General features: G+C 46.7%; 2 protein-coding genes across 3 annotated transcripts in view; one reads left to right on the top strand and one right to left on the bottom strand.

The window, feature by feature from the left end:
* LOC310964115 (ankyrin repeat domain-containing protein 46) overlaps positions 1–15,295 on the top strand; it is a 223,827-nt gene that overhangs the window by 128,460 nt on the left and 80,072 nt on the right. The window lies entirely within an intron of this gene.
* Positions 4,338–14,300, bottom strand: LOC310964310 (circularly permutated Ras protein 1; the record flags this gene model as incomplete). The annotated part of the gene is made up of 18 exons (XM_083937387.1): positions 14,193–14,300; positions 12,839–12,895; positions 11,501–11,632; positions 11,337–11,420; positions 11,122–11,207; positions 10,627–10,824; positions 9,590–9,634; positions 9,414–9,503; positions 8,276–8,427; positions 8,096–8,177; positions 7,848–7,975; positions 7,073–7,157; positions 6,796–6,902; positions 6,088–6,200; positions 5,873–5,984; positions 5,212–5,352; positions 4,873–4,966; positions 4,338–4,493 (listed from the first exon to the last, which is right to left on the bottom strand). The coding sequence occupies exons 1-18, from the start codon at positions 14,242–14,244 to the stop codon at positions 4,338–4,340; spliced, it is 1,914 nt and encodes a 637-aa protein (XP_083793513.1). The 5' UTR covers positions 14,245–14,300.

The raw sequence follows: 15,295 nt of genomic DNA, 5'->3' as shown, positions 1-15,295 counted from the left end.
TTAGCATCGTTATTTTTGTCTCCTGGCTCGGGTTCCTCACAACATGGACCTTTATTTGTCCGGTGGCCAGACGGACTCTGACATATAACAAGACATCATGGCCCAGGGGCCTTTTGGACGTAGCAGACTCTGTGTAAATAAGATAATTTTCCCTGTGTGTGTCTTTGTCTTGGACTAAAACTCTGGTTAAGACAACACAAACCTATTGTCCTGAACCTCTGCATAGTTCTTTTTATAGAGACATTACACAATAATAGTTTTAGATTTAAATATCGACCAGATAGATGCTCCACCCTGTAATTAATTATTAATACAAGTCTTCATAATTGCGCCATGAGGCACTTTAATGACAGTAACTTCCCCGAGGTCTGAACACGATGTGCAGCTTAGCTACGTCTACGTGACCGAGGCTCTGCGATGACACAGAGGATAAAATGGTCTCGTCTTATCGTGGGAATCCTCTCAGCTGTGGGAGTTTCAGCCACTTGCATATGCCTTTGTGTCAGTTGCGCTCACTCTCCTGTGTGTGTGTGTGTGTGTGTGTGTGTGTGTTTTTGTGTGCATTCGTTTGTTTGTTTGGACGAGTGGCATCTTATTCTTCACGTTTGTCATTCCTTTCAGCAAACGATGCACTGCCTGCACGGAGAGATAAGCCGACTCTCGGACAGCAAGTACCCAAACGGGTTAGAAAACATCCTCCGTAATCGGGCTGATCGCATCCTGTGGCACATGCAAATAGCTTTTCTGCATAATGAGGACGAAATAATAACATTAGGATGGGGAAAAGTAGCTTGTTTGTGGAAGGTGTCGACACAGGTCAGCGTCCTGCGTAGCATCAGTTATTATCGTTTTGTATTTTGTAGTAGTTTTCATCTCAAGTGCAATTTGAATTTGAATCTCCGCCCTGGCCTTGGGAACAGTGAGAGTGAACCAAAACAGTAAATGCGTGGGCTGGACAGGTAAACAACAAGCTGAACTGCACCTTCAAGTGTGTAGAACGGTATGTCCTGTTGTGGAAATGGATTCTTCAATAATAGATCAACAAACAGCATCAGCTTTTTCTCCGTGGTTTATTTTGCCAAAGCATTTTCCTCTGCAGACACAAACACGTTCACCCCTGCTTCCTCACAAAGCTCAGAGTTTAGCAGGAAGGACCCCGAGCCCACTGGTGCTCAGCCTTTTAGAGGAGGAGACCCCCCATCCAGACAGACAGGGTCAAGAGGTCACAGACAGGACGCCCTAAGCCTTGGTTGGGTGACGTCTTTAGACCAAACAAAAACTTGCCTCAGACATTACAATTCTGAAAACTCTGAACCTCTCTCATCACAAGGTCTCTAACACAGGGTACAGATGCACAAATACGCCGTTATACCATCATGTATATCATCATGAGTTTGTTATTTGCGTTATCCATTAAGAAGGTAAGACAGAGGAGACACTGAACTGCGTCTGACCTGACAAACCTGTGATTATGAATTACAAATATCCAAAATTCCCACAACAGTCCCTAATCAACCCTAATCTGTTTTAGCCGAGAGAGGAGATTATGGAAACAACCATCGCACTATACAGCTAAGAGCGCACTCACACTGTCCTTCCGCAACGCGCCCAGGGCTATAGGGTACTTGTCACCCCCCCCCCCCCTGGCCAGCCTGTTTCTCACACTGACACCTTGCCTGTCCATACATCATCACGCCGTAACGCATCACACGCATTGATTGACGTCATGGCGATGCGTGGCTTTGTTTCCAAATCTTTCCGTAGACCTCGGAGTTTCTGTGCGTCGACTGTTTTTGAATCTTTTCATCGACCAAATCTGCAGTAAACACTCCACACTCCACTCTACAAAAGCCCACCTCTCTCAAACGGGCTGTGGACGGCCAACTTGCCGCAGCTAGACTCGGACCGGGTGCACTCACACTGGTCAAACGCACTAGGCTTGACCCGAAAAACCTGTTTTGGCGCGGTGCGGAAGGACAGTGTGAGTGCGCCCTAAGATTCTCCATCTGTGTGTGTGTGTACAACAAACTCCATTTTGGGATTTACGTCTTGAACCGTAAGTCTCAGAAACAACATTTTATTTGGGGGTGTTTTTGTGATTCCAGATGAAGCTGTCCATAAAAGCCACGCCTGTGTGTGTCTAGATAGATTTTCATCACTTTGAGTTGTGTCCAAATCTGTTTTTTCTCTATTCCTCCTACATATTTTAGCAATCATCACCAAACTGGGTACAAAACATCTCTGAACCAAGCCCCAAAAATGAACTATTTCAGATTTATTGATGTTCCATGAAGTTTTGCTACAGCTCACCCTAAAATGAGCTAAAATGCTATATGCTACAACATGTCATATCTCCTGAACTCTTTGCGCTAATGGAACGACGTTTGGTGGAAATGTGTAGATATGACGTCCGAGTGACTACGGTAGATTTGGTGCCATTTGGCCAAGAAGTGGCACTGAAACAGCGTCATCGCGCTACAAAAGAATGCCTGACGACACCACTGCAATTTGCCTCAGTCATCAATCCAAAGAACATGACAGGATGTACCGATTGTCACGTCATAGCCAGAAGCGACAGCCTATGCACACAGACTTAAAAGAAATCTCTTTCTGGGTCACTGTGCCAGGTCAGACTCCACACATAAGCTCGTAACTGAAGGCAATAAATCATCCTCTGCAACACACACACACACTCGCACACATGCACGCACCCACGTTAATGGTCATGTCGATAAAATTACATTACTTACATTGTAAGTTATGGTAAAACACGTCCTATAGCAACATATTTAGAATACCTTGAAGTCTTGCCATCACTTTGTGTAATTATCCAGCCCTCCATCCTGCCTGGGTCAGAGGTCGTACCTGATTTGTGCGCGCAGGTCTTGCTGTGCCTTCAGTGTCCTCTGTGCTTCCTGCACTCGACCCTCCATGGTTAAACGGGCACAGAGTTGAGCGCAGTGAATATCCAAAATTCCCACGACAGTCCATAATCAACAATCTGTTTTAGCCGAGAGATGAAATTATGGAAACAACCATCGAACTATACAGCTAAGAATCTCCATCTGTGTGTATGTGTGTACAACAAACTACATTTTGGAATTTACGTCTTGAACTGTAAGTCTCAGAAACATTATTGGGGGGTTTGTGGTTCCAGATGAAGCTGTCCATAAAAGCCACGCCCGTTTGCGTCTAGATAGATTTTCATCACTTTGAGTTGTGTCCAAATCTGTTTTTTCTCTACTCCTCCTACATATTTTAGCAATCATCACCAAACTGGGTACAAAACATCTCTGAACCAAGCCAAAAATTTACTATTTCAGATTTATTGATGTGTCAGACAGTTTTGCTACAGCTCACCCTAAAATTAGTTAAAATGCTATATGCTACAACATGTCATATCTCCTGAACGCTTTGCGCTAATGGAACGACATTTGGTGGAAATGTGTAGATATGACGTCCGAGTGACTACGGTAGATTTGGTGCCATTTGGCCAAGAAGTGGCACTGAAACAGCGTCATCGCGCTACAAAAGAATGCCTGACGACACCACTGCAATTTGCCTCAGTCATCAATCAAAAGAACATGACAGGATGTACCGATTGTCACGTCATGGCCTAAAGCGACAGCCTGTGTGCACAGCCTTAAAAGAAATCTCTCTCTGGGTCACTGTGCCAGGTCAGACTCCACACATATGCTCGTAACTGAAGGCAATAAATCATCCTGTGCAAGCACGTCTACGTCAATGCACGGCGACAGAGACATTCCATAAAACACACACCGTCTAAACTTTAGATAAGAATGTCTTCAGAGATACTGTGTTAGTCTGAGTGTTTGTTTCTTTGTTTGTCCTTGTGTGTCAGTATATCTAACAAACACATATACGGAAGGTTGTTTAAGGTTAACGCATCTTTACTGTTATCAAATGTTTGCAAGTGAAGCAAAGAGGGTGCACTCAGATATTGATCATTCATTCATCTTCTACCTCTTGTGAGGCGGGGTCCACCCTGGACAGGATGCCAGTTTATCGCCAGTTTATCAGACAACCATTCACACCTACGGGGAACCTCTTGTCCCTGTCGGGGTCGCGGAGGGCTTGAGCCGATCCCAGCTGACATCGGGCGTGAGGCGGGGTCCACCCTGGACAGGACGCCAGTCTATCACAGGACACATAGAGACGAACAGAGACAGACAACCATTCACACCTACGGGTGATTTAGAGTCATCAATGAACCGAACACCTGCACGTCTTTGGACTGTGGGAGGAAACCGGAGAACCCGGAGAAAACCCACGCAGACACGGGGAGAACGTGCAAACTCCACACAGAAGGGCTTTCTTTACATTCCTTCCATGACGGCCTTCTTCTTCCTCCTGGTCTTCTTCTGGATCTCAACTGTGTTGTTGCTGCTGCTGCTGCTGTTGCTGTTGTTGTTGACGACACTGCTGGCTCTCTTCATCTGGTACATCACCTTAGCTGCTTCATCAGAGAGAGTCTGCAGAGGGAAAGAGATGAGGAATCTTTAAAGCCCAGTTGCAGACCTGCACTTTGCAAGTTTCAACTCATCTCTTCGCAAATCTTTGGTCTGAACTGGACATAAGAAAGGGATCCTGGCTCTCTTCATTTTAAAGGTGCTAGTAGACCGATGTTGTTATCTTTAGACAGAGTCAGGCTGTTTCCCCCTGTTTCCAGGCTTTATGCTAAGCTAAATAACTGTAGTTTTTATGTAAAGAATGGCTTTGCAAAAAAAAAAAACATTTAAAATGGCACGTGGAGTCATGGGCCAAAACACAAAGTGCTTTATAAATAGCGGTGCTGTGGAGCTAATGTTGATTGATTGATTGGCATCATTGATAAATGAAGTGTATGCTCACAGATGATTCCATGGTGATGTCGTCACAGATCGTTGTCATGGTGTCCATCCAGTTGCCGTAGATACTCTCTTCCTCTTGGATCGGCCTCTGTTTACTATAGCACACACACACACGCACGCACGCACGCACACACACACGCATGCACGCACGCGAACACATACGCACGCGCACACACACACACACGCACACGTTAATGGTCATGTCTATAAAATTACATTACTTACATTGTAAGTTATGGTAAAACACGTCCTATAGCAACATATTAAGAATACCCTGAAGTCTTGCCATCACTTTGTTTTATTATCCAGCCCTCCACCCTGCGTGGGTCAGAGGTCGTACCTGATTTGTGCGCGCAGGTCTTGCTGGGCCTTCAGTTGCCTCTGTGCTTCCTGCACCCGACCCTCCATGGTTAAACGGGCACAGAGTTGAGCACAGTGAACGCCGAGCACCGCGACGTTGAGGCTACCAGCCCAGATTCGACTTCAGACAGACGGAAAAAAAACCAGATAAGAAGTGGTTTGGACACGGGTTGGACAAGTGTTGACACAGTGTGAAAGGCACGCTCCAGTACCCGGGTGGCTAAGTACTGGGTAATTGGTATGTATTGTATTGTATATTGGAGTAGAGCCGCTGCTCCTTTGCGTTGAAAGGAGCCAGTTGAGGTGGTTCAGGATCATCTGGTAAGGATGAACCCTGGGCGCCTCCCTAGGGAGGTGTTCCAGGCACGTCCAGCTGGGAGGAGGCCTCAGGGAAGACCCAGGACCAGGTGGAGAGATTAGATCTCCACACTGGCCTGGGAACGCCTCAGGATCCCCCAGTTAGAGCTGGTTAATGTGGCCCAGGAAAGGGAAGTTTGGGGTCCCCTGCTAAAGCTGCTGCCCCTGCGACCCGACCCCGGATAACAGGCTGAAGATCAGATGAACTTAGAGTATACTGAGAATCTTTGGTTTCAACTATGACTTAATTAAAATACAATCACGTCCATGCAGCAGGAGTTTACCTGCAGGTGGTCACTGGTCGCTGTTCGGTGATGACGCGTGTGACTTTTTCTTGTTCTCTGGTCTTGAAGCTCAGCTGGAGCTGGAATGGAAGCGTGTCCCTCTGGAGGAAAACTGTCATATACGTTTGCATTACTGCGCGGTGCGAGTCCCCACAACGTGCTGTAAACCATCTTACGTAAACGGACACAGCGAAGGTGGATTTTGTTTGTCTTACCTTCCATAAATTCCGGTTTCACAGCAAACTGGATGGTGATCTCCAGCCCTTTGGTCACATTCCCGATCTCTCTCACCAGTTTGTGGTTGTTTTTATCCTCATAGGGAAAATACCTACAGAGAAAGAGAGGAGAACATGATTAGACAGAACTAGGTTATCCAAGTCTCATCTCATCTTCAGCCTCTTATTCGGGGTCGGATCGCGGGGGCAGCAGCTTTAGCAGGGGACCCCAAACTTCCCTTTCCCGGGCCACATTAACCAGCTCTAACTGGGGGATCCTGAGGCGTTCCCAGGCCAGTGTGGAGATCTAATCTCTCCACCTGGTCCTGGGTCTTCCCCGAGGCCTCCTCCCAGCTGGACGTGCCTGGAACACCTCCCTAGGGAGGCGCCCAGGGTTCATCCTTACTAGATGATCCTGAACCACCTCAACTGGCTCCTTTCAACGCAAAGGAGCAGCGGCTCTACTCCGAGTTCCTCACGGATGCTGAACTTCTCCCCCTCTCTCTAAGGGAGACTCCAGACCCCCTCCTGAGAAAACACATTTCAGCCGCTTGTACCCGCGACCTGGTTCTTTGGGTCCTAACCCAGCTTTCATGACCACAGGTGAGGGTAGGAACCAAGATTGCTAAAGTGTCATGGGTCATTTTGGTGTCCATGCTCTCATCATTGGTTAAATACAAAAGTTCCTGTGTATTTGGTGTCACTCACACTCCATCAGGTGCGAGCAGGGTTGCCTTGACTCCCGTTGCGAGGATGTTGTCCACAGAGGCCGACTGGATCTCTGTCGCCACGGTGCCGATGCTCACAATGTTCACCTGTGCAGGAGAGGGAAGAGGCGTTCAAAAGGTTGACTTCATCAAACGACCACATTTGAGAGTGACTTGTTCTTCGACTTTAGCAGTATTTCAACTTCAACCTCCACGAGACGAATGTTACGGTACGCTATCCGCCCTCGCGACGTTCATTTACATTAAATAAGTCTCACCCTTCCTCCGGTCGTGTCTGCGAGCCTCCCGATGTCGGCCAAGCGACAGTCTGTCCCTTCAAACGTCATTACTGATATTATGACTCTGGCAGAAGATGAGAAAGAGAGTTTACTTTATTCCATTTTTATTTCAACTGAGATTCAGGGCGCACTCCCACTGCTCCTCCGTCCCGTGCCCCGTGCTTTAGGGTCCTTGTCCCCCCCTCCAGGCCCGTTTGTACTCACACTACCTGGGCCTCGGAGAATGCTTCTTGCTGCCTATACGTCATCACGCCGTAACACGTCACACGCATTGATGACGTCATGGCGATGCGTGGCTTTGTTTCCAGATCTTTCCGTAGACCTCGGAGTTTTTGTGCGTCTTGTCGACTGTTTTTGAATCTTTTCATCGACCAAATCTGCAGTAAACACTCCACCTCCGCATCACACCAACGTGAACCTTTCACCGCCATTGTTTTAAATGTCCACGCATGGTCCCTCCTTCTTTTTTCTACGTCCCAACAGGCGCACAGGAAATGACCTCAGAACAGCCGTAGGCCTCGTGTTCGTACACGTGCGCACGCTCGTGCTCGTACATGTGCAAACGTGCTTTACAAAAGCCCACCTCTCTCAAACGGGACGTGGGCAAGCTCCTAAGCTCGGTACGCTTGCACTCTCACTGGTCAAAGGAACCAGACTTTAGCCGTAAAACCTGTTTGGGCACGGTACGGAAGGACAGTGTGAGTGCGCCCTCATTTGCACGGGGACATGATCTGCAGGACTATTCATTCCTCACCCGCTCCCCACGGCCTGCAGAGCCAGCTGTCTGTAGAAATATGGAGTGAGGGGCGAGGAGGACAGAGAGGGCGTCTGCTCCATCTCACCCAGTCCGATGTTGGCTCTGCCGTCAGTGCACAGGATCACCTGCAGAACACAGAAGATCAGGAACTCCATTACCCACAAGTCCCCTTGTTTTTTCTGTCCGTTGCCTTTGCACACGGGCGGTCAGATCCATGTAGAGAGGAGGGGATTCGGCGCTCTCACTTTTGACCCGCGGTACCTCGACGCCATGGCAACCGAGGCTAACGCTGCAGGACCAAGACACGTTGCCCCGTGTTCCCTGAGGCTGGAAATGCAGAAATATAGAAAACACCTAAGATTACATTCTGTACCACAGAGACAGAGGTGTTTCAAAGTTTAAGGACACACTCCGACGTCACTCACTCTTTGACCGTCTGTACCAGTCCGTCGTACGTCTCAGCGATGCAGTGTGGGACGCTAAACGCCACGGCCTGTTGCCATATATGGTCGTAATCGACCAGCGCCCAGTCCCTGAGGGTCAGAGGAGCACTGGTACCATCACCGTATATTACAACCTGTAAAACAAATGATGAAGAGGTTAGAGGATCACGGGTATTTCAGTATGGCAGCATTTATAATAATTATATCTAAATCAAATCCAATCAACCTTTATTTATTTATACGGCGCTTTTCATACAGGAAAGTGTCGCAAACTGCCAAGTTACAGAGATGAACAGAAAAAGAGAAACATCAAATAAAATCAGGAGAAGAAAGTTAAAAGAACCCACAGTCACGCACAGAGACACACACACATATGTATACGTTCATACACACATTCACAGATACACACACACTCACACCTACGCAAACACTAGCTGTCACTACAGAGACATGGCCGGGCAGTGAGACCTGAGGTACAGAGGAGGCTAGAGGAAGCTACCTTTGGGGGGCCAACCACACCGGGAGGGATCCCAGTCCAAGGTCACAGGGAGCACCGCCACAGAGACCCCCCCAACCCGGGCAGACAGGAGCCTCCGCACCAAGGTGCAGAGCCCTCTAAATATTATTTATAATTTAATCGGTTTTCAGTTGTATAAAACTAAGTGTGTTGTGTATTTTGAAGTGTGATATAAACTAAATATATTATTATTATGGGTGACATTGTTCCGAGGTCTTACTGCAGCTCAACCTCATACGATCTTTAACTGTGACCCCGGAAATCAATACAATATCCAGTATTTCATGAGAAAGAAAGAGCAAAGAGTTCTATAAAGTCAGTTAAATGTAATAAAAATGTAATGTTTGAAAGAAGTTTGTTGTCCCAGTGATGATTCTGTGTAATAAGTATAAGCTTTTTCAGCGTTTAGTTCTGTTAAAGTGAATAAAATAAAACATGATGTGTAAAATTATACACATGAAAAGCACGATATTAATTCAGTTTACACGCAAGGTATGCATTTAATCTCAAAATAAAATAAAAACACCAGCTTATTGTCATGTAATTACACATTTGTCCGTGCTCTGCCGTAATAAATAACTTTGAAATAATAATTTCTCCCGCCTCATCGTTGAAGGTGACCAGCGCCACTCTCCTGTGGGGGGACTGCTGCAGCAGGGACGACAGCGCCCTCTGGAGGGCATCCTGGATACCCTGTGAAAAAAACAACAACAAACAGTCTTTTAACGAGTGAAACGTGCATTCAGTCCCTTAGCAGTAACAACAAATTAACATCTCACCTCTAGCCTGGATATGTACGCTGGAGAGCCACTGCTGGATGTGACCTAAAGAGGAGCAGACATGTCGGGAGCAGGATATGAGCGATATCTCTCTGCACATACTGTTTATAAGAAGATTCATTCATTCATTCATCTTCAACCGCTTGTCCCTGTCGGGGTCGCGGGGGGCTGGAGCCGATCCCAGCTGACATCGGGCGTGAGGCGGGGTCCACCCTGGACAGGACGCCAGTCTATCACAGGACACATAGAGACGAACAGAGACAGACAACCATTCACACCTACGGGTGATTTAGAGTCATCAATGAACCGAACACCTGCATGTCTTTGGACTGTGGGAGGAAACCGGAGAACCCGGAGAAAACCCACGCAGACACTGGGACAACATGCAAACTCCACACTGAAGGGCCCCAGCTGGGATTCAAACCAGCAACCCTCTCGCTGTGAGGCGAAAGTGAGGCGCCCGATGTCCAGCCCCCCCACAACCCCGACAGTTGAAGATGAATGAATGAATGAACATTTATTGAACTTAAAAAAGGCGTCTCCAGCATCTCAGAGCCGCCTGTGGACGCCCGTCTAAAAAACTATCGCAGAATGCAGCAGCCCCCATTGGCCGATACCGATACACATAAAAAACGCAAATATCATCCGATAATATAATATTGGTCCATCACAAAAAAAAACCCAAGTTATATTTTCATGATGTAAGCATTCTTTTCAAAAAAGATCATCCAATCATCTTCAGAAGAGGAAGAAGAAGCCCCAAACCGTCTGTGACCACGTCGAGCCAAAACCAAGCCCCGCCCACTTTCTCATTTTACAACTAAACAGTAAATTAAAATATGTTTCGGGAAACATTTTATGTGAGAAATATGCCATAGAGTAAGAGAATACCGAGTCATATTTGTTCAGCGCGGTCTAGTTTCTCAGTTTGATACATGAGTACATGAGCTGCGTCGAGACTCCTTTGCTCTGATTGGTTGTCGGTCAGACGCAGTGGATCAAGAGCAGGAATCATACAACCACACACACACACACACCTCTGTAGTGACGATCATGCTGCCAGAAATGTCCACGCAGAACACCACCAGTGTGTCCTCCAAGTTCTGGTAGTCGTCGTCGCTCTGATTCGGCAGGTAAATGTCGTCGCTGTGCACACCTGCGCGCTGGCCGACGCACGCTCTCTCCACGCTGTCGTTAACACCGTTTTCACATCCGCAGAACTCACACACCCACACCTGAAGAAGAGGGAGACGAGGGGAGGTGCTTTGCCTGTCACCATTTAGTAATAACACCCTTTCAAAGTACTGTTTCCTGTTTCAAAAAACAACCAAAATCGTTTTGTCGGACGGAACGTTTGGACCAGGAAGTAGTATTTTGAAAGGGTGTTACGTCAGACTTAAAGACTGGATAGTAAAACTAAATCATATCTCTAGGCAAAGAAACAAAAAGGTACTACATTGTTGGGAACAAACGTGCATAATTAGGATTTAGAGAAGCTGAATGAAAGAAGAAAAGAAACGTTTTCTACTCACGTTCTCCTGCACAGAGCTCAGACACGACAAGGCAGCACTACATTTCCCACAATTCACTGGGCTCTGAGAACTCTCCAGGTCTGAGGCTGGTTAGAGAAGGTGAAAAGTAATTAAAAAAGTTAAGTAGATCAATCTAACAGTGTGTGTGTGTGTGTGTGTGTGTGTGTGTGTGTGTGTGTGTGTGTGTGTGTGTGTGTGTGTGTGTGCCCTCCGACCGTGGCTGATGTCGACCAGTTTCCCAACACTGAGCGAGACGACGTTGACGTTGGCCTCCAGCCCGCTGCCGCCTTCCTTGTCGACTGCGATGAACGACAAAGGCAATGTATCGATATGGTAGATATATAACTTTTGAAAAGTCGATTCAGCGAACAAAACTCACGTCTGGGTGGAACGGGAGGAGGGAGGGAGAGAGGAGCGAGGGGAGGCTTAGAGGAGGGGAGAGGCAGGAGAGGCAGAGACGTCGGTCGAGGCTTTCTGAGTCGACGGGGGGGCAGCGGTGGAGGAACTGCACCTGGAGACAAAGAGAGGGACACGCAACACTGAAACGCAAGATGGACGTAGGTTTCAGGTTATGAAATGTGAAGTCAGTGTTGAAGTGTGTTAACGTCCAGCAGGGGGCGACTCCACTGCTGGAAGTGTGATTGTATAGAAGTCAATGAGAAAATTAGCATAAACTTCTCGCTTGATTTAAACATGAACGTACGCAAACATTTTGAAGTTATGGTCTCAATCTCTAGTTTCAAGCGTTCTTCAATACAGCATGATGTTCATTTAGTAAATTATGGTCCCGTTTAGAGTCGGGAGGCTAACTTGTGATAGTCAGGTCACCGAGCTAGCGACAGGATAGAGGTTTAGCGGTACATTCGTAGCACTTTGTACATTAAAATAACTTGTTCTTGGGTGTTTTCTGTGTCAAAGTCTCTGGATTTTAACCCTCTCACAGTTTGTTTTCCCTTCATTTATGTTCGTTGTAACATTGTGGTCACCTGAAAATGTTGTGATCAGTGTTCAGTTGTAACAAAGCTAACGTTAGCTAGCTAGCATAACAGTAGGCTAGTCCACCTGATTCTCTGAACTGACGCATCAGCCAGTTGTAACACCATCAGTTTCCCTCTTTAGCATTTAGCTTAGCGCCATGTAAACAACAGGCCAACAGCCATGAGCCACGTAGTACTCCTCCCCCAGCTCCGCCCTCTTGTCCAAATATGGTCACATCCAGTTTCAATTAAAAACAAGATGTTGACGGCCAAAATGTGAATCTACTGGCTTCCAATCAATGGGTGACGTCAACATAGCTATGTCCATCTCTTTTAAACTACGCTAGCTAGCATCTTTAGCTAAGGTGTTTGAATAGGCCTCAATGAACAAACCATGGATGGATGGAGGTACAGAATAAACTGACTTTTTACCGTCTCACATTTTTAATGATCGACTAAAACGAACAACAGCTTTGTTCTTGTGTAATTAAACATATGACACCTTTTCTGCGGACTTCCCCTTATTAAAATGCTATCTGTAGGCTGCACCTCCCACACTGTGTCTCTCGGGCTCTTGCACTTGCAAACATGCCCACACACACACACACACACACACACACACACACACGTTACTGCTTTCCTGTTATTTCACTGCAATACTCAAGAGAATGTGCTGAACAGCAAAAACAACACTTTAGATGCGTCGACCTTTTTGAACGCTGTGTTTTTGTGAGAATTACCGTCTCGCTGTTTAACTGTCACTGTGTTGTCGTACGGGTTCTCGATACGGGAAACACCTGCGGATGATGGGGAAATAAGGTTATTGAGACTGATTTAGGGTGCTAAAAAACTCATTGAGTTACAACAAATGATCTAAGCAAATACACTGTATTTGGTTATTGTTAATCAAGTCAGATAATACAGGCGAAAGTGAAACTAGCCAGTTGAAATGATTGAACTAACTCAGGACACTCAATTTTTATTATTTTGACAAAAAAAGACAAGAAAAAGGGAAGTAATCACACAAAAACATCAAAAACAGGGAGCGCATCCTTACATGTAACAAGAAGAAGAATACCTTTTTAGTTATCCTGCAAGGGGAAATTCAATTTTATCACTCTGTTATTATTATACAGGTCACACACACACACGCACGCACGCACACGCACGCACACACGCACGCACGCACACACGCACACACGCCCTCTCCAGCCAACAGTCCACGCTTCATTCATGGTCCACACAGGGAATCGAATTGACTTTACAGAGTAGGTAAAGACCACACTCTATGACTTATTTATGATTTACAGAGACCCAACAATTCCCCCGTAGAGTACGGTGGAGACGAAAACCTTCACTATAACAGACAGGAACGTCAGACAGACCCAGCTCTGTGGAGGACGCACATCTGTCTGCACCGGAGAGAGGAAGAGAAGGAGAGAGAGAGAGAGAGAGAGAAAAGACGGACAGAGAGAGAGACAAAGACAGACACAAAGACAGAGACAGACACACTTCCAGTAACTATAATAATATCTATAGTAATGTGAATATGACTTATTAATACAGCAGAACAGTAGAAACAAGCACAGCTAAGGTGATAGAGTATAACAGCAGCAGGAAGCGTCATGCAGGACCACGGCAGCAGATGTGGAGATCCGTTGTAATTGACTTATTTTCCCCCAGCTCTCCTGTGTAATCATTATCCTCATTTCCGATTCCCATTTCCTCTTTATGTATTCTGTATCATCTGGTTTGGATAATTGTACATGGGGGGCTGGAGCCGATCCCAGCTGACATCGAGCGTGAGGGCGGGGTCCACCCTGGACAGGACGCCAGTCTATCACAGGACACATAGAGACGAACAGAGACAGACAACCATTCACACCTGCGGGTGATTTAGAGTCATCAATGAACCCAACACCTGCACGTCTTTGGACTGTGGGAGGAAACCGGAGAACCCGGAGAAAACCCACGCAGACACGGGGACAACATGCAAACTCCACACAGAAGGGCCCCCAGCCGGGATTCGAACCAGGAACCCTCGCCAAACCTCACAAAGTTATATAGTTATTAAATAAAATGAAGTGCACTCACCGGCTCCATCAGGCCTCCAGTTACACACAACGTGACTGCAGGCAAACTCCATCTGAGACAGAAACTATGGTTACAACGTCGTCGTTAAGACTTTCTGACAAACTACAGTCGAGAGCAAACTGCATCCAACTGAGGAGAGAGAGAGAGAGAGAGAGAGAGAGAGAGAGAGAGAGAGAGAGAGAGAGAGAGAGAGAGAGAGAGAGAGAGAGAGACAGAGAGAGAGAGAGAGAGAGAGAGAGAGAGAGACAGAGAGAGAGACAGAGAGAGAGAGAGAGAGATGTGAATGGAGGATGCAGAATTCAGCAGATCAGCTTCCTGGCATCGTGGGTCTATAGCGTCACCGTGGCAACCGGCGCTTTCATTACGTTATTTTTCTAGTTAACAGGTGGCTGAGTAAAACCACGACAGCAAACATTTCCTGTTTGAACGACTGACTGTGGATAGAGAGAGAGAACAACAGGGTGATGAGTGATACGGTAAGGGTTAAACATAAGCATGCGGGGTAAATGTACTGTGTATAATAGAATAATAATATAATATAAAAGTTTATTTATAACTACAAGGAGACAAAACAGATGACAGAGCGGATCACTGGGAGTTCAGCGTGACGTTAGAGATTCACACACACACACCAGGATGCAGAAACGGACGAATTATCAGACTCCTGACAAACCACAAGGTCACCGTGATGGCCCACACACACACACACACACACACACACACACACACACACACACACACACACACACACACACACACACACACACACACACACACACACACACACACACACACACACACACACACACACACACACACACACACACACACACACACACACACACACACACACACACACACACACACACACACACACACACACACACACACACACACACTTTGCTCTACTTTTAAAACACCTGCTCGAGTGTGTTGTGGTATTTTCCTCTGCAGACAAAAATGCGTTCACCCCTGCTTCCTCACAAAGCTCAGAGTTTAGCAGGAACGACCCCGAGCCCACTGGTGCTCAGCCTTTTAGAGGAGGAGACCCCCCATCCAGACAGACAGGGTCACAAGGTCACAGACAGGGTCACAGACAGGGT

The sequence above is a fragment of the Echiichthys vipera genome (genome assembly GCF_963691815.1).
Source record: "Echiichthys vipera genome assembly, chromosome: 22".
NCBI classification, from domain to species: domain Eukaryota; kingdom Metazoa; phylum Chordata; class Actinopteri; order Perciformes; family Trachinidae; genus Echiichthys; species Echiichthys vipera.
Note: the sequence above shows the minus strand (reverse complement) of the source record. Positions and strands in the feature narration are given on the sequence as shown.